General features: G+C 38.4%; 1 protein-coding gene across 1 annotated transcript in view; it reads right to left on the reverse strand.

The window, feature by feature from the left end:
* Positions 1–810, reverse strand: part of SEC62 (SEC62 homolog, preprotein translocation factor) — a 96016-nt gene extending 95206 nt beyond the window's left edge. Inside the window, exon 1 of the mRNA XM_072618514.1 lies at positions 703–810. Coding sequence (XP_072474615.1) covers positions 703–808 — 106 coding nt within the window. The 5' untranslated portion in view covers positions 809–810. The remainder of the gene's footprint in view (positions 1–702) is intronic.
* Between the last annotated feature and the right edge of the window lie 18045 nt (positions 811–18855).

The raw sequence follows: 18855 nt of genomic DNA on the forward strand, positions 1-18855 counted from the left end.
CAAAAGGTTGCTCTAGGTGTACCTTCATCCTTTAGTGGCAGAGGCTGGAACCCATTCAAATAGAGATCATAGATTTAAAGATGGAAGGGACCTTAGACATCACTGAATCCAACGCCCTCATTAACAGTTGAAATAGGCACAGAGAGGTTAGCGGCTAACCCAGGGTTTCAAACTCAGGATTTGGACCCAAGTCTTCCTGACTCCAAGTCCAATGCTCTGTCTACTACATCATTCTGTCTCTCTGACGCTGTGACCATAAAAACCTCTCTAGTTAATAATAAGAGCAAGAGCTTGGACGTTAGGTGTCTGATACCGTTACCAAGTTCTAAATCAAGGACCAAAGGGGCGATGGAGTCTTACCCTTTCCTTGAGCTACTATTGTTGCTATTATTAACAATCTTTGGTGAGTTCCTACGAAGCAGCCACATTCCACAGGTACTTTGTGATTTATTGTATTATTTTTGCAATTAACAAACATTTATCTTCTCTTCACTGCCCTCCTCCCACCAACTCACCACTGAGGGAAAAACCCATTGTAATCATTGAACCATGAGGAAAAAAACATTAGAGACCACTGAAAAAACGCACTGAACCATTGAAAACCATGGGAAAACGAAAAATAAAAAGAAAACCCTGGTAACCAGTTGGTTACCTGGATCCCACAGTCACTTTGAACATGAACGCATCCCTGAGTGCTCACACCTGGGTAGACAGCGTTAGACAGAACGTGAGGCATATTCACATGAGGTGGAACTGATGCTCCCAGACGGGAGGTGATGTGGATTTGTCTGGGGTCGGGCGGAGCCATCATGTCAGCGGAAGGCAACGAATCTCTAGGTAAAGAGAGGAAGTTAAGGTGAGATGTGTATTATTCATCTCCTGCTGTTCCTGGGGCACTGGGCTCTATGTAGATTTAGAGCACCTCTCCCTCAGCCGAAGAACAAGAATGTCTGTGATTCCTCCCTGAGTTTAATAAAGGAATTTATTGAAGGAAGTTTGTAGTGAGAAAGGACTGGCCCGATGGTTAAAGTGGGTACGGAAAATGGCCATGGATGGGGGTGCAGGTGGGGAGCAGGGAGATAACATCTAGGGACCTATCGATAAGTGCAACTAGTGGATTTATTCTCAGGTTTTCCACTATTATGACCATAGGATCCCCCTTCCATCTAACAAACATAATTTCATTAGGGGTTAGTACTAAAGATTCCCTGAGTCTAATGTTTGATTAACTGATTATATAAAGTCATTATTTTCAAGGACTTTTTCTCAGCCCTTAGACCTTTGTTTTTCAGACCATTATGGCATTGTTCAAGTTCATGTTCAATGCTACCAAAGTCCATCTGATATGCATTGTGGTCATCCTTCTCACATCCCTCCCACTGGAGCCACCTGGACTCTGCTCCTAGGACCTGGGCTCTAATGGGTTTATTTTGCTTAATCTTGCTCAGATCTCCACATCACTTCCTGGATGTTTTCAAACCACGTTCATATGCCCCTGGTAGGCAGTGGAAACTTGGGGCTGGCATGTTGGTATGATTTGGAAATGACCAGAAAGTGATATGGAAACCTGATCTACATTGAGACTACTGATATATTAAGATATATTAATATATATACTACATATAATATGACACATTACATACTACTATAATAAAATTCTATATTAAATATGTAATATATTTATGTAATACTTACATATAACATATATTTACATATTATGTATACATACACACACGTATAAAACTAGTGTATATAAATACACAAATGTGTCTGTATATATATAGACACAAACTAGTATTTATTAAATATATATGTATATGTACCTATATACATGCACAAATCAACTAGCATTCATTAAGCACCAATCATATGCTTAATATATATGATATATGTATGAGCTTGGATAAAACATAATATAGAAGTATAATATGACAATATACCATAGAACATATCATACACCATATATCCTAAACATATGATATATCATATGTGAAATATATCCATGCATGATGTTCTTATATCTATTCTATATCATACATGAAGACCCAATAGTCCCTGGAACATGGTAGGTATTTAATGAATGTCAGTTGACTGACTGACTGCTTAGTCCATATTTATTCATTTAATGAATGCTTTTCTCTTCCTAAGGAGCAAAAGTGAGGAGTGTTAAATGGAGCACTTTGCAATGTCAAATTTGACGATTCTAACAGCTGTTGCCATGAAGGCCAGAGAGGTACCTGGGGAGGAGTGTTTGATCACTTCCCCCATCCCCCCCACCATGTAAGTAATGTCTGACCTTGACACCCATAGATTCTATCCTTGTTTACTGTTTACTACAGTGTCTCAGTGTAAATACTCTTTCCACCAACTCAGATCCTCCTAACTCTCTATATAAGTGCTTTTTGATAGTTTCTATAGCCCAAAATTCACTCCCCTGAAGCTAGCCTGTCATAGAATGGACCACTCTGAGCCTAACTGGTTGGCCCACAGGCAACAGACTATGACTAGGTCCATTGGCATTTAACTTAAGCCAGTTTTTTGCAACTTGTGGGCTTTCATGTGCTGTGGCCATTTGAGAATCAATGATCACTTCCAACTGGTGGTGAAGCTTTGAAGTAGATCACTAGCAGAGCAAAGAGCAGTGGCCCCAGTGGCATAGAGGCCAAAATGAAATTGAAATAATATTAAGCAAGAAAACAGCCAAAGAATTCTGTTTTCAAGTATTTGAATTAGGATCCTGAGGAAGAAAATTAGACTTTATTCTGTGAGAATAGAAAGTCCTTAAAGGAAGGGACTGTTTCATTTTTGGTTGCATCCTCAATGCTTAGCATAATACCTGCTATATAATAACAGCTTAATGCTTTTTAATGGTTGATTCATCTTGGCCCCTAAGGGCAGAAGAGCAATGAGTGTAAGTTTTAAAGAGGTAAATTCTGGCTTAATATCAGGAAAAAATTCTAACAATTGGAGCTATTTCAAAGTAGAATGAGGAAGTAGATTCCCCCTCCTCAGACTTCAAACAAAAGCTGGATGCCCACTTGTTGGGGATGACCTAGGGAAGTTTTTTGTTCAAGTGCCATCGGGACCTGGTGGCTTCTGAGGTCCCTTCCAAATCCAAGACTCTGTGATTCTATAGATTCTAGAACCGTTCTAGCTTGTGTTTGGATAAAATATGATAGTGGAGAAAAATATACCTGTCCACAAACCGAGCTTCAAATTGTGAGGGAATAGATTGAATTCTCTGTGGTCCCGACCCTATCAACGGTGAGTTGACGGTCATCACAGGATTTCTCATCAACACCTCTTGTTGCTGGTGTAATTCTAGTGGAAACCAGATCAACTTGTTACTCAGGAAAAAGCCCAACCCAGGAACAATAACTACCATCTGGCCTTCCATTCAAATTCCCTTCAGATGTAGGGAGAGGCTTCTGTATTTAGAAACACTAGGTATGAAATAGCTTTTTTGCTACTTCAGGCAAGCTAGCTAGCAAACACTTGAGAAGTTATACGATTCATCCATTGAAGGATGCTAAGGATCCCAAGATTTAATTCTTCCCTTGGCATACTGCAGAGTCCACTAGAGACACACTATGACTTCCCACAGCAAGAATACAATGCAAGTAATGGGACTGGCTACCATTTTGGAACCTCTGTTTCTTCTCTGCAATGAGCATGACATCCATGCTGAAGATGGCACCTGGGCTCTTTTTAATTTGAACATCCCTGTTTCCCGATGACATCATCATCCCCAGAAAAAATGTTGGCTAACAATGGCTTCATATAAGTTATCACATCTGAGTTCCATGATAATCTTGAGGTGGAGGCTTCATTTATAGGTATTACTGTATTTCTTTTACATTTCAGGGAAAGGAATCAGATAGTTGAATAACTTATTCAGGGGCACACAGTAAGATTCCAATTCCTGTATTCCCAACCCCAAATCCAGCACTCTATCCAATACAGAAAGAAAGTTTGCATCTGTATATCTCTTCCCCAAGAAAACCTGGACATAGCCATGACCTCTGCCTACCTCTCTTTGCACACCGTGTTGGCAATCTGGTTTGCCACTTTGGAAAAGTTACTCAACTTTCATCTGTTCCATGCTGAATAGAATCTTTGTACATGAGGGAATCATAGCTAGTAGAATATTTACTTTTTATTCACATTCCAGTGCCACAAGACCCCTAAAGAATATAATTATTTTGTATTAGATTTTTTTGGGGGGGGGATAAGACTTGGGTTAGTAAATCTCCATGAGTCCACTTCCTTAACCTGTGCAGATTGCCAATTATTTTGCACCTCATAGTCTTGGAGTTACCTGGAATGCCGACAGGTTCGGTAATTTGCACAGGGTCACACGGCCACTGTGGGTCAAGAAAACTTGAACCCAAAGGTCTTTCTGACTCCCAGGTTTGCTTTCTTTCCACTAGATCACACATCAGATTGTGTTAAAAAAAAAAATAAAGGCAAAGGGAGAAGTTGAGAAAGAAAGAGAGATAGCCATTAAGAAAGAAAAAGCCACCTATAAACTGTTAGGTACACTAGAAAAACAAATCAATAAAATCCTGTTGGGGTCAACTCATTTGAATTGGTAAGGTGTTAGGCCTACCTCCTGTGGTCATCCTACTTGCTAATCGATACAAGTTCTTTTCTTCTAATGTCCCAGCTTCCCCAAGAAGAGACAGTTTTCTGAGATGCTCTGCTGGAGTCATTTTGGGCAGTTCCACATATGGATTTTTACCCCTGGGATTATCAATAAATTTAATAGATCAGTAAGAACTCAAGAGAAGAATGAAAAACCACTTAGTATATTTTGTTGTTTCACAACATGACTGCATTAATGATGGGTCTCCAAAGCATTCTTTCTCTAAGAACCATGTAGAAATGAAGTCTTGTACAGAACTCACCAGGATATCTAGAACCAGGGCCACAACCACTCAGAACATGTTTTCAGGCAGCCAACCATATGGTGTAAGATAAATAGGCACAAAATAGCCCATCTCCTTCCCCTCCTCAGCATTTCCCTTGGTATTACCCACTCATTACTCATCTCATACCTTTCCATGCCATTGCTTTGCCACCACTGAGCACCCCTCCAAAGTGGGCATTATCTCTAGAATAATAAGTATGAATTTTACTTAGGGTTTTTTAAAATTTTCTTTCTTTGGTACATTAGTATATATTTATCAGATTAGTTAATCTTTTGGAAGGCAGAATGATTTATACCATAACACCAATATTATAAAAATAAACAACTTTGAGGACTTTCATAAGCTGAAGAAGAATGACATGAGCAGAACCTGGAGAGCAATTGATGTTGGTGGTTGCCCTTTATTGTCAAAGAGGACCAAAATGACATCACTACGTTGCAGTCAAGGTACAATGTGTCCAACCGTGGTTAATAAGATCAGCATGAACTCAGAAGGCTCTACCGCAGATCTGGGAACAAAGTCATGCACAAGACAATAGGATGGGACTCATAGGACAGGAGAGTTACAGGTGAGCTGGTCCAAGTCTCATTTTACAGATGAGGAAACTGAAACAGGGAGCTTTAGTAACTTGTCTAGGGTCACACAGGCAGTGAGTGGGTTTGAATTCAAGTCTTTGGACTAATCAACTTACAATCTAATGGAGGACAGAAGAAATGCACAAAAAACCCTGCGATACAAGGAAAAGTGAGATGATAAATAATCATAAATTTAATGAGAATTTATAGTGCACTTTAAGGTTTACACTGGACTTTCTTCACAATAACCACATCAGACAGATAGTGAAAGTTTAATTATTCCTGTTTTAACAGATGAAAAAACAGGCTCAGAGACATGCTTTCCCAAGGTCACACAGCTAATAAGTATCAGAGCCAAGTCCTGAAGCTATGTTTCTTGTGGTCCATTCTGGAGTTAGAGGACCCAGGTTCAGATTTTGCCTCTGATACTATGGCAAACAAAAGGGGAATTTTGTTTCCACAGGGTCCTCCCAGCTGTAAGTGAGAGCAGCTAATCAGAGTTGTGACTTAGCATACTCAGGAAAAAGGTTAGAAACTTGTGTGCAGGCTTGACAAGTTGTTTGAGGGGAAGCCCATCAGAGAGAAGAACATGAAGTGAAAGTTCAGGAGGCTCCGTCTAGCCGATAGATGGTGAGGTGGTAGATTTGACTTGGAACAGTATAAGAAGGCTTGCACTGGTCTGAATAATTATAGTGCTCCCTGAGGAGCTAGAGTTAATTCTGAACATAAAAATTAATCAAAGCTTTCCTGATTTCACAACAAGTGTTGTTCTTTGTTAAGGTGAGCATGTTTTTCACAGCTGGGTGCTTATTTCTCACATTACTTGCTTCTTGTGTTACCTAACTGTCCTTGATTTTAGTTTCCTTATCCATAAAATGGAAGTGATGGGGAATGGGCTCTGGGAACGACCCTGAACTTTTCTTGAATCTTCCCATGAATCTGGCTTTTCATGCCCAAATCTGTTACCCTTAACCTAGCCTAGTACTCCATTATCTGTTACCTCTGGATTGCCTCTAGTTGTTCCCCACCCTTGATCACATCAAAATTCCACTCCCTTGGTTCTGACCTCTAGTCACCCCAATACCATCAAGATCCTCCTCCTCATTAGTCTCCTCCTCAAAACCCTCCTATTACCCCAGACTACTAGACCACTCCCAGATCCCTCTCACAGTCTTTCTGTACATAAATTCCATCTCGCCTCCATGACGGTGCTCATATTCAATCTAGCTCAGATTCTATCTGGCCCCCTTATCAATAAAAAGCATCAAAAATGCTTAGGCTCCTTAAGAGTGAAGCCAATATGGCAAATCTTTAATAAACTTTGTTTTTCTTTGATTTAAGGAAGTTTTGAGTTGAATTCATTTGGGCAGGACCCAGGGTGTTGGTATTTTGGGATCCCAAACCTCAACATTATGGTTCCTTGACCTCAATGAAAGATTGAACTAGATGGTTCCAAGGTCCCTCCCAATCCCACAGGTATCATCCTAAGATTCCAAAACATGTTTTTAAATCCTACTGTGGGCAAAGTGCTATCACATTAGGCCAGTCAGAGCAGGCACTTTGATAGAAATACTGCTTGAGCTCCATCATTCTGTTCTGGAGAACTTATCTCAAAAATCCCAAAGAGAAGGAATTCAAATGGTTTCAACAGGCATTTTGATTGGCATCTCCCTTGTTCCAGGTCATGGCATGACAAGGATGAAATAAAAACAATCCTTGCCCTCAAGGAACTTACATCCTATTGACAATCTATTTATCACACATAAATGAACACAAAAGTGATTTGGGGGGGGGGTAGAAATTGCTTACAACTGAGGTGGATCAAGAAAGGTTTCATATAGGAGATGACATTCAAGCTTATCCTTGAAGGAAACTTGGGATTCTGAGAGGCAGGAGCTTGAGGAGGAGGTATATTCTAGGTATGGGGCACAGCCTGGGCACAGGTAAAGAGGGGGAATGTTGTGTATAGCAGGACAGAAATTGACCAGTTTGGCTAGAACATAAAATGGATATAGCACAAGATGTGTGGAATACATTTCCAGATGTTTACATCTATCTGGAAAGATAGGTTGGAGCCAACGTTGTCAATGGCTTTAAATGCCAGAGGAATTTTAATTTTGCCCTACAATCAACAGGAAGCCACTGGAGTTTCTACATAGAAAAGAGGTACAGGGTCAGACCTGTGCTTTAGGAGTATCATTTGGCAGCTACTTGGAGAACAGATTAGAGAAACAAGAGTTTGGGGGCAGGCAAACCAATTTGCAAGTTACTGTAGTCCATCAAGAAAGACAGGAAGAGGGGCTGAACAAGGGAATGAACTCCTGTGAATGGGACAGATGGGGAAATGTAGAGGTAGAAATTAAAATTTGACAATTGTTTGGATATGTGGGAAGTTATAAAGAGTGAAAAGTTGAGGACCAATCCATAAGTCTTTATTAAACCCTTAATTTATGCCAGTCACCGAAGACACAAAGACACAGATCCAGTCTCTGCTTGCAGATACTTTATGTTCTAATGATGATATCAAAGTTGTGAACTGGGACCCTGAAAAGATGATGATGCCTTTGACAGAAATAGGAAGTTAGAAGATGAGTGGATTTGGAAGGGAACTGGGACAGCTGTTTGGATTACATTTGTGTGGGGCTTCCCCTGACCCTATGTCTCCAATCTGGGATGTACAGCACATTAGGAGGATGAAGATAAATTAATCCCTTTCTTTAAAGCCTTACCCTCAACAAACCCTTTTTGGCAGATGATAGAAGGATTCAACCAAGGCTAATTCTGTCTCAACTAATTAAGACAGAAGTGGAAGGATGCAAACTTTGTGGGCTAAAAGTAGCTGCTGGGAAATAAATCAATATCCTGGTGTCTGACTGACTCACATCAGACTTTAGCTAGCAATGCAAAGTACTGAGACAATTCAATAAAATCAGTCTGGCTTTGAGCATGGCCAAAGTCTGAGTCAAGTAATCATATTTAGAAGATCTGAGGCAGCTGTGCTGAGTTTTGTCAGGAATTACATAATTACAGTGACATCAATTTGTCACTGTGTTCAGTGGACATCTCACAGAATATCACAATCACAGAGTTGGTTGGACAGCACCTTGGCATCCTGTTATATACCAACTTGTACCTGAAAACATCCCCAAAATTCCAAGACATTCTATCATTCTTGGGATAAGAAAATGAGCATAAATTTGTAAATTAATGTTAAAGGGTAACAACTTTCTTGTCTCATTACTATTATTCTCTTTCACATAGAAACATATTTGTTTTTCCAATTTGTCCTTTGATCCATTCAGTATTTTAGATGTCATGGTTGTCTCCATTTAAGTATGTAGCTTGTGCTACCTGTATCAGTTCTTATTTCCACAACATTCCACAACATATAAACATATGTTTTATATTTCTGTTCCTTTACATTTGTTTATTATTTTTCTGAGCCCTAATACATGCTCTATTTTCAAAGGTACTATCTGATGCTGAGAAATAAGCAGATTCTTCTATGTTTCCATTCTGAAGTCAAACATCAGCTCTAAATTCTCCAATTGGTTTTTCAGCTTTCTATTTGCTTATCTTTTATTCGATTTTCCCAGTTCTGAGAAATTAATGTTGAGATGAGAAGACAATTTTAAGCGGTTTTTAATTTAAAATGTTTGTGATATAATTATGCCTCAAAAATGAAGCAGCACAGTATAATAGTACCATAGCATAATATAAGAGAAGAATATTGACCTGCAACTTACATTTGAATCCTCACTTGTTACCTATGTGACCTTAGTCAAGCCACTGAACCTCACTGAGCCTCACTTTCCCTATGTGTTAAATGAAGGAGGTGAGTCAAATAACCTCTAACTCCCCTTCTAGGTCTAAATTTATGATCTACTAATTATTATGGTAAGTCCTACACATTCATGCAAGGTTTTGTTCATCAACTAAAAAAACCTGATTCATATCATATTTTACATATTAATATTTTTCTAGAACTTGGAGCCCACATCATAAGAAGATTGCTAGGAGAAACTGGAGATCTGTGACTTTGAGATGACTCAGGAGGGACATAATAGCTCTCTTGAAGTTTTTGAAAAGCTCTAATAGGGAGGAAAAATTATACTTGTTCTGTTTGGTGCCCAAGGGAAGAAAGAGTAGCAACGAGGCAAATTTCGTTTTGGTCTTAGGAAAAACTTGTTAACTTCCTTGAACTTTCCAAAAATGGAATGAGCTGCCTCTTGAGTTAGCGAGTCCCTCATCTCTGGAGATCTTCCACCACTGCAGGAGGACCACTTGTAGGATATGTTGCAGTAGGGAATTCCTTTGCCAGGCCGCCTAGGCTCCTCACTTGCCCTCACCCCGTGATCCAATCAGTTGCCAACTCTTGTTGTTTCTCCACCCCAAATATCTAACTCCTCTCCACTTGCAAAGAGATGCCCTTAATTTAGTCCCTCCTCACCTCTCACCTAGATGATGGTGGTCTCCCAACTTCAAATATTTCCCCACTTGAGATCATCCTCCACAGTACTGCCAAAGTAATTGTTACTGAAATATAATTCTGACTATGTGACTTCCTTACTTAATCAACTCTATTTTATGGCTCACTAGTGTCTCTAGGATCAAAAATAAATTCTTCCGTTTAGCCTCACCCTTTGCAACCTGGACCCAAACTTTCTTTACAGACTCATTGGTTGCTACTTCCCTTCTTATACTCTGTTACCCAGTCGAACTCTTCTCTCCATTAGCCACACTCATACTCTACCTCTCATGTCGGTGTCTTTGTACTACTGGCTGTCCCTTGTGTCTAGAATGGGCTTCCTTCTCTCTGTTTCATAGAATCCCTCTCTTCCTTTAAGAAGGAAAGACTTCACATGAAGTCTTTCCTGACCTCCACTCCCCAACTACTAGTGCCCTCCTTCCTAAATTACTTCGTATTGAACTAATTCACATTTATTTACTTTGTATTTATTTCGGTTTGTCTGGGGGAAAGGGAATTGCTGTTAAGTGACTTTACCCGCTAGTAAGTGTCTGAGACTGGATTTGAACTCAGGTCCTCCTGCCTCTAGGGCTAGTGCTCTATCCACTACACCACCTAGCTGCCCCTTACTTTATTGTTACACTGTAGACATTTTATGTATCCTCTTCTCTTCCATTAGAATGTAAGCTATCCTTGTCAAATATTCTTGAAAGTAGGAATTGTTTTATTCTTAGTACTTTTATCAGCAGAACTTAATTCAAGGTCTGGCACACAGCAGATGCTTAATAAATGCTTGTTGATTGACTGATGGCTGTTAAGGTCTCTTCCAGTTCTAAAATTCCCTGATTCTGAAATTATGTACTTTTTTTGTTTTGTGCATATTATAAATGAGATCTCTCCCTTTAAAAAAGATGAAGCTAGAAAAGCACCCCAAACCAACTTCATAATTATAATGCTTTCTGCTCAGCTTTCCAAACAGCAATGATGCTAGTTTCATATATCTATAATTAGAAAGAAATGTGACAAAAATCAACTTTCCTGCTAAATAACCAAAAAAAGAGACAGAGAGGAGGTAAAAAGAGAAAGATGTTTGGCATCTCAAACAAAGATACTTTTATTAACAGGGATAGAGAATAACTGGCAGGAAAAAAAGCTGCATTCTAGCTTTTCCCAGATACTACAGGTAAATACATAGCTCTTTAGCTGAGATGAACAGAGGGGTCTAAAACTACACCAGACTTTTCTTAAAAGCATAAAAAATGACTAAGTTTACAGGACATTTCAATCTACATCTGCATTGGGTACATTTATAATGCTACAAATTAAATTGGTCATTTGTATAGAGTATTGACAAGGGTGGAGTGGACATTGAATTATCACGGTAGTGTTGCATTCGACCTAAGAATCCTAGATTTAGGGCTGGTAGAAATCGTAGAGATTCCTTTATTTAACAGAAGGAAACTGGTCCAGACACATGAACTGGGCCTAAGGCCACTCAGTTACTAAATGACAGATCAAGAATCCTTCAATAAGCTTTAATATAATTCTTGGAAATGGCCCCCAAGTGCTTTTTACTTTTATTTAGAAATATGTTCCAGTCTTTACTTCCATGCTTTAAGAACTGCAATTTATCCAATAGAGGTCATTCCTCCACCAAATGGGACCAGAATGCCTCCATGATCTTGTCAATGATCTGTGATAAGTTGTGGCTTAAAAAGTGATCCCATGGGATCAATGTGGAGATGAGGCTGGATTTAGCTTGTGTGTTGGTAAAATTATTTTAAAATAGTCAACTCTTCATGCAATAATAATATCTCCAATTCATTTGTTCAAGTATACCATATTTTGTATGAAATGTGTCATGTCCTAAAACATTCCCAAAGGACTCTTGAGGCAAAATGCCATCCACTTTCAGGGAAAGAACTATGGAACTGGAATGTAGTAAGAAGCCAAATATTTTCTCTAGTATTATGTTTTGTTTTGTTTGGGTCTTTCTCATGGTTTCTCTCATTTCATTTTAATTCTTCTATGCGACCTGATTAGTGTGAACATGTGTTTAATAAGTCTGTATATGTAGAACCCATATAAAATTGCATGCCATCTCGGGGAGAGGAGGGAGGGAGGTGGAGACAATCTAAGTCTTATGGAAGCGATTGTAGAAAACTGAAAGCAAATAAACTACTACTAATAAAAAAAGATTTCTCTGAAAAAAATTAAATAAAAATAAAAAAAGAAATGTGCCATGTTCTGCATCAAAAATGATATAGAATTTTTGCTGATAATGAAGCCTTCCTTTTTATTCCGTTGGTTAATAGGACAGCTAGGATGGAGCACAGGACTTGGAGTCAGGAAGAGTCATGTTCATGAGTTCAAATCCAGTCTCTGACACTAGTTGTGTGACCCTGGGCCAGTCATTTAACCCTGTTTGCTTCAGTTTCCTTGCCTATAAAATGAACTGGAGAAGGACATGGTAAAACGCTCCAGGATCTTTGCCAAGAAAACCCCAAATGGTCACAAGGAGTTGGACGTGACTGAGATGATTGAATGATAACGATAGTTAGTATCTTAGTTAACTAGGTTACTTCTTGGACAATAGCCCACCTCTAGGTCCCAGTTCACAGTCATCTCTGGTCTGGGAGGACCTGCCTGAGATTCTCCTCTGCTGTCACAGCCTTTAGGAATTCAGGGTCAGTTCCACACTGGGATGTGGTATAGGAGGAAGACGTCAGTGAAGGTGCTATGCATTAAAGCAAATGAGGAAACTTATAAAATAGCCAGATGCCATGATCCAAAAGTCCATTAATGTGGAAAGAACATTATTCCTCTACTCACCTCTTTTACTCCCAGAAGCTCTTTGCCAATAGACCTCTCCTTGTCATGCCAAAGTTTATAGGGTGGGGCACATCCAAGAAATGTTACACTGGAAATGGAAAAAAGAAATCTTTGCTCATTAAACAGGCATCAATTACTCTGAGTAAATTGGTGAGCCTTTCCAGGTCTTCATGTCCCCATCTATATTCATCTGATCTTCAAGGTCTCTTCCAGTCTATGAATTTTTAAAGGGTTCAAATGCAAATCCAAAACCTTTTCACTCTCTACATTTTATTTGGCGGTGGTGATGATGATGATGATGGCAGCATTTATATGTCACTTTAAGGTTAACAAATCACTTTACTTATCTGATCTGATCTTCACAACAACCCTATGAGGTATTAGCCACTGTTGTTCCCATTTTACAGAAGAGGGAACAGAGCTAGGAGACTGTGACTTGCCCAGGGCTGCCTAGCTAGTAAATGTCTCAAGGTCAAGTGTTCCAGATCTGAGAGCTCAACATTCTAGTTTACAGAGATATTTTGGTGGGAGTGGATAGAGAACTGGCCTTGGTGCTGGAAGCCATGAGTTCTAGGGCTTGGTGAAGAGGCTGAGAGATTTCAGTGCTGCAAGCCATTCTAAGATTATAAATTGCAGAGGAGATATGCTGGGTATAGAGTCAGGAGACCTGAGTTCAAATCTAGCCTCAGACACTAACTTGCTGTGTGAACCTGGGCAAGTCATTTTATCTCTGCTTGCTCAGTTTCCTCATTTATAAAATGAGGATCACAACAGCACCTACCTCCCAGGGTTTTTATGAGGATCAAATGATATAATAATTGATATAATAACATGAGTGCATGGCACATAGCAAGCACTATTTCATTATACTTATTCTTATTACTCTTATTATCTGCATGGCTAGAAGTTCCTTACCAAGCATCCCCTATATTAGTGAAATCACTGATGTGGTTAAAGAAAAATAAGTACACTTTGTATCAATTTGACACATTTTTTAGGAGGGCTCTGAAAATGTGAATTTATGATGTTTAGGGGACTCCCTCTGATAATGAAGCCTGTACCTGTTCTGGAGCTGGGAGGTAGCTAGGTGGCTTAGTGGATAGAGCTCTGGGCCAGGAGTCAGGAGGCCTCAGAAACCTGGGGCAAATCACTTAACCCAATTGCCTCACTAAAAAAGAGTTGCCAGAGGGCTTCAAGAAGTGAAATGACCTGTTCAAGGTCATGCAATCTGTTTGTATCAGAAAAGGAACTTCCTCTCTCCAAGGACCACACTGCCTCTCATGATAGAAATTTAAGTTTTTAAAATATTTTAGCAATACTTGTCATATGGGAGGAAGAATGAGAGTCATGAATTTTCGTTTTAACTAATAGAATAAAAAAGAGGGCTTCATCATCAGCAAAAATTCTATCATTTTTGATGCAGAATATATGTTACTTTCAAAGAACAAGCATTCAAATGAATTGGAGATAACAATAATAAAAACTCACACTTGTACAGCATCTTCTACATGCCATACATTGTGCTAAGCCCTTTATAATGATTACTTCTTTTGATCTTCACAACAACTCTGAGAATTAGGTGCCTTTATTATCACTATTTTACAGATGAAGACATTGAGGGAAACAGGAGGTAAGTGACTTGCCCAAGGTCACACAGCTAATAAATGTCTGAGGCTAGATTTGAACTCTGGGCTTTCAGACTCCAAGTCCAGAGCTCTATCCACCATGCTAACTTTTCCTGGTCCTATATTATAGTTGCACTGATAATTAGCTATTTAAAAAGAAATTTTACCAGTGCATGAGGTTTGGTTAAGAAGATATTTCACTGAGATGAACATTAAATGCTTCCAAACTTTCTGTTCTGTAGAGCTGTAATTAAATTTTTTAAAAATCTCGGACAAAAAGCATTGAGTGGTGGTGGGGGAATGAGAGTGTCACAAGTGCAGTCATAGCAAGACATGTTCTGTCTATCCCTTACCCCTGTGGCTGATTGTGAGTTTACTCATTTTCAAAAGAAAGAAAGGGGGTATAATATTTGTGAGGGTTAGGGAAGGAGCATGTTTACAAGAGGAGCCTAGGCTGTTGACTGTGCCACATAGAGGCATAGATGGACAGAGGACCAGGAGTGGAGGGAAGGGAGGAAGGCACTGCAGGAAGGATTCATCTTACAAGAATCAGTGGCCAAGCAAAAGTCTTGTTTGCTCCATGATGGTCATAGCTCTGCTGTTCTGACATCCCATCCTCCTGGGATCATAGCAGCTTTGAGAATGACATGATAGATGAGAGATGGAAGCTCAAAATAAGGAGTAAGGTTTGTTTGTTCTTTTTTATAGTCACAGGTAGATGAGTGCTAAATACATTAGCTGGAGGATAATAATGGGATATTGAACCATGATGATAGCCACATATTTGCAGTGACTTTCTATTTAGCTATTTATCTATTTTTATTATGTGATTTTTTTCCTTTCCATTTAGAGTCCAAAGAACAGATAGAATTTACTTGGAAGTAGTTCTCTATTCTTGTGATTCTTTAATAAACTTAGAAAGTCCACTTTGCTAGCCAAAATTAAGTTAATAAAGAGAACTCTGGGGAAAAAATGTTTCAACACACTTTAGCCTTTCTAGATAAACTTCTATTTTCTTTTTTTTTGAACATGAAAACATTTTATTTTTTCCTGATCAAAAGGAGACTTACCACAAAAATATTAGACAGAGAATTATGACTCCCAGAAGATAAGTCATTTTTACATAGGCAAAAAACAAATCTTTCCCCTTCTCACTGATCAAGGCCACACTATTTTTAAATGAATATCTACTGAGAGATCAGTTGTGCATTTGATAAAGTACCATAATCTGGTTAAAAATAAAAACAAAACTTAGCTAAGAATACTTATATAAAAATATAAGAATATCTATATGCATGAACTATACATATACTCAAACTTCCCCCAAACTCATTAACTGACAATCTCTGAAAAACAAAGTAGATGGAAATTAATAGTAACATTTTAATACCTTGTGTATTCTACATCTTTGTAACATTGGGGAAAGGTCACATTTAATAAATCATCTTCAGTTATTACAATGCCTGACTTGAGCAGTCATTAATAAACCACCCAATATGAGGGTATTATTATAACCAGTTTTATAAACTTTTATTTTTCAAATAATGTTGCAATACTTTAGAAAGTTACTCTTATTGGCACTGTAAGATGGGCTGATAATGCTATACTTTTTATCTCCTTACCTTACCTTACCTTACTGGACTCTTAGAGATTTAACTCTTGTTTTTTTATGTAAAATTGTCTTTTTCATGATAAATATTCATTATTTTTTCTTATTTTATTATATATTCTGTTCTTATTCTATTTTTGAAATATGTTGACTCATTATGTTTTGATGAGACAGACATTTCCCAGTAAATGCTTCCAACAAACCCCTCATTAAAAATATTCCCCAAGAACAGTTGAGCAAAACCATCTAGTTATGTCATTACAACTGACAATGCATGTTACCTTCCCCATTTTGTAGCCTCCTGATTTGGAATAGAAAGGAAAGAAGATATGCAATGTCTGGAGATAAACATTTTACTTATAGTAACCAGCTTCCCTTCTCGCTCACAAACTAGTTGTGTACTTACGCTCATCATGAAGACCTCTTGGATTTGACATTTTGGACAGAAAAGCAAGATCCTGGAGATTTCTGAGCTTTTAGTAAGAGTCTTTCTCAAGATTTGGAGTCAAATGACTACAATTTTAAGAATACTAAGATTACCATGTTAAGAACTAACTTGGTTAAGGCTAACTTGGCTTCAAAAGCAAATTCAGCTTAGCATGATTGCTGTCCATTCTTGAATTTAAACCTTTCCAACTGTGACATCACTGTTGGTTGTCTAATCTCCTTTTCCAACAGGCTGTAACATATCAGTACAAGGAAAGCTTCATGAAGAGCCCATAAACCAATTCCAAAGTTCAGCCTGCTAATCTTTTCTTAGCCTTTAAGATGCTTTGTGCATTCACTTAAAGTCATCATTCAATTTGATAGAAAAAGAAAATAACATATTGCTTGGGGCCATGCATCGAATAATGAGTTTGTCTCAGATGGACCCAACCCATTGCTAAGGCAACAAAATCCTACAAATTTGGAGAGAAAATAAGCTTTTCAAAAAATAATCATGCAAAACAAATTTACACATTAGCTGGAGAGAGAGAGAGAGAGAGAGAGAGAGAGAGAGAGAGAGAGAGAGAGAGAGAGAGAGAGAGAGAGAGAGAGAGTGCACAGTGAGGATAGGTTGGTTTTTCTTCCAGATAAAGAGCAGAAAAAGAATTATTTTTCGGAGTTGGACAATAGACAATTAAAGCTGAATATTCCATTAAGCGCATTGTAAGACTAATATAGAGTTCAAGAATTTCGCTCCTAAAATTGACAATTGCTCTCTAATTCTGATCATCACTGAGATTATACTTCATAGGTTATCAAAGTACCTGCTTATGATTCATAGGATCATAGATTTAGAACTGAAACAGTCCTGAGAGATCACTGAATCCAACTCAGATGAGAAAACTGAGGTCCACAGAGGGTATGATTTGTCCAATGTTAAACAAATAGTAAATCTGGGAAAGTTAGGATTTGAACCCAGGCCCTCTGACATCACAACCAGTTCTTTTCCTATACCATTGTACTGCTTCTCTAAAGATCAGAATTTGGGGAAAACCAACTGGAAAGCATTCCATCTATCAACACCCTTGCTAATTGAATGCCAGGAATTCTCTGGATTAACTTAAAGGCATGCTAACAAAACTACCTTAAAATATGACAAAGAACAATAGTTTGTTACTGAATGAAATCTTAAACCTCAAAAATATTCCCTATTTCTGTTGCTGATTTTAAAAAGAAATAGAACCTAGAAATGAAGCTAAACTACAATTTTTTGAAGTGAGAAGCTCTTAAAAGGGAGTTTTATTTTATGTTAACATTGAACATCTTCAGTTATAGTTGCATAATTCATTGCTATACCAAAACTAAGAAATGGGATTCAAAAAATATGGTCAAATTTCCTTCCTCTCTCCCTCTTCTCTTCTTTTCCTTCCATTTTCTTTTCCTTCCTTCCTTCCTCCCTCCCTTCCTTCCTTCCTTTCTTCTTTCCTTACTCCCTCCTTCCCACCTTCTCTTCCTTCCCTCCTCATTATCCAATTGTTATAGAAAGACTAGGAAACAAGAAGATGATGTTTGGTTTGGAGATAAATTTGCTACTCCAGTTGCAGGAGGCAGAGGCAAAGAGGAAGAACATTCTACCAAGGGAGAACAACCTATGCAAAAATGTGTAGATGAGAGATGGAATGTTCTCTATAACAAAAAGTATGGAGACCAGTTTAACAGCATCAGAACAGATTAACAACTTGGCTATAATCTAGGGTCTTAGAGAGTATCCTGGGGGCACTGAGAAGCCAAATGACCTGCTCTTGGCCACACAGCTAATTTGTGTTGACATCAGGACTTGAACTCAGGTCTTCCTGACTCCAAGGCTAGCCTATCCATTATACCACACTACCACTCCTCAATTTATGAATGGACATTGCTCCAAATGTTAGGGTTTTGGGGGGAGTTGCCTTTGTTATTATTATTTTTGTAAATAGGTAGATAAGAATTCTGAATACAATTTCTTATTGCACCAGTCTTATAAAATGGCATTTCACAAACTAATGTGGCCAAAGGAACAAATTTTGACATATTCTTGAAACCCAAAGATGCTGTTCCCAAGGGGCTGGTGGTATAGCATATATCTGGAAATAAAGGTGAGTATTAGAAAAGCTTGGAGCAAACTAGAGGAAATTCAATCCTTTTTCACACCCATCTCAATATAATAAATCATTTTTGTACCTTCCCAATTTTATAGTTAATATTTTGGATGAAAATTATCTTCTACATTGGCATTTTCTCATGGAAACCCTTATTCACAGCATGAGCAACACCAGGGTCCTTTGGAACACATTTTGGAAAACACCATTAGAAAGAGCAGAAATAGGTCATCAAGTCTGTAATTCCCTTT

Source organism: Notamacropus eugenii, chromosome 6 (assembly GCF_028372415.1).
Source record: "Notamacropus eugenii isolate mMacEug1 chromosome 6, mMacEug1.pri_v2, whole genome shotgun sequence".
Classification (NCBI taxonomy): Eukaryota; Metazoa; Chordata; class Mammalia; order Diprotodontia; family Macropodidae; genus Notamacropus; species Notamacropus eugenii.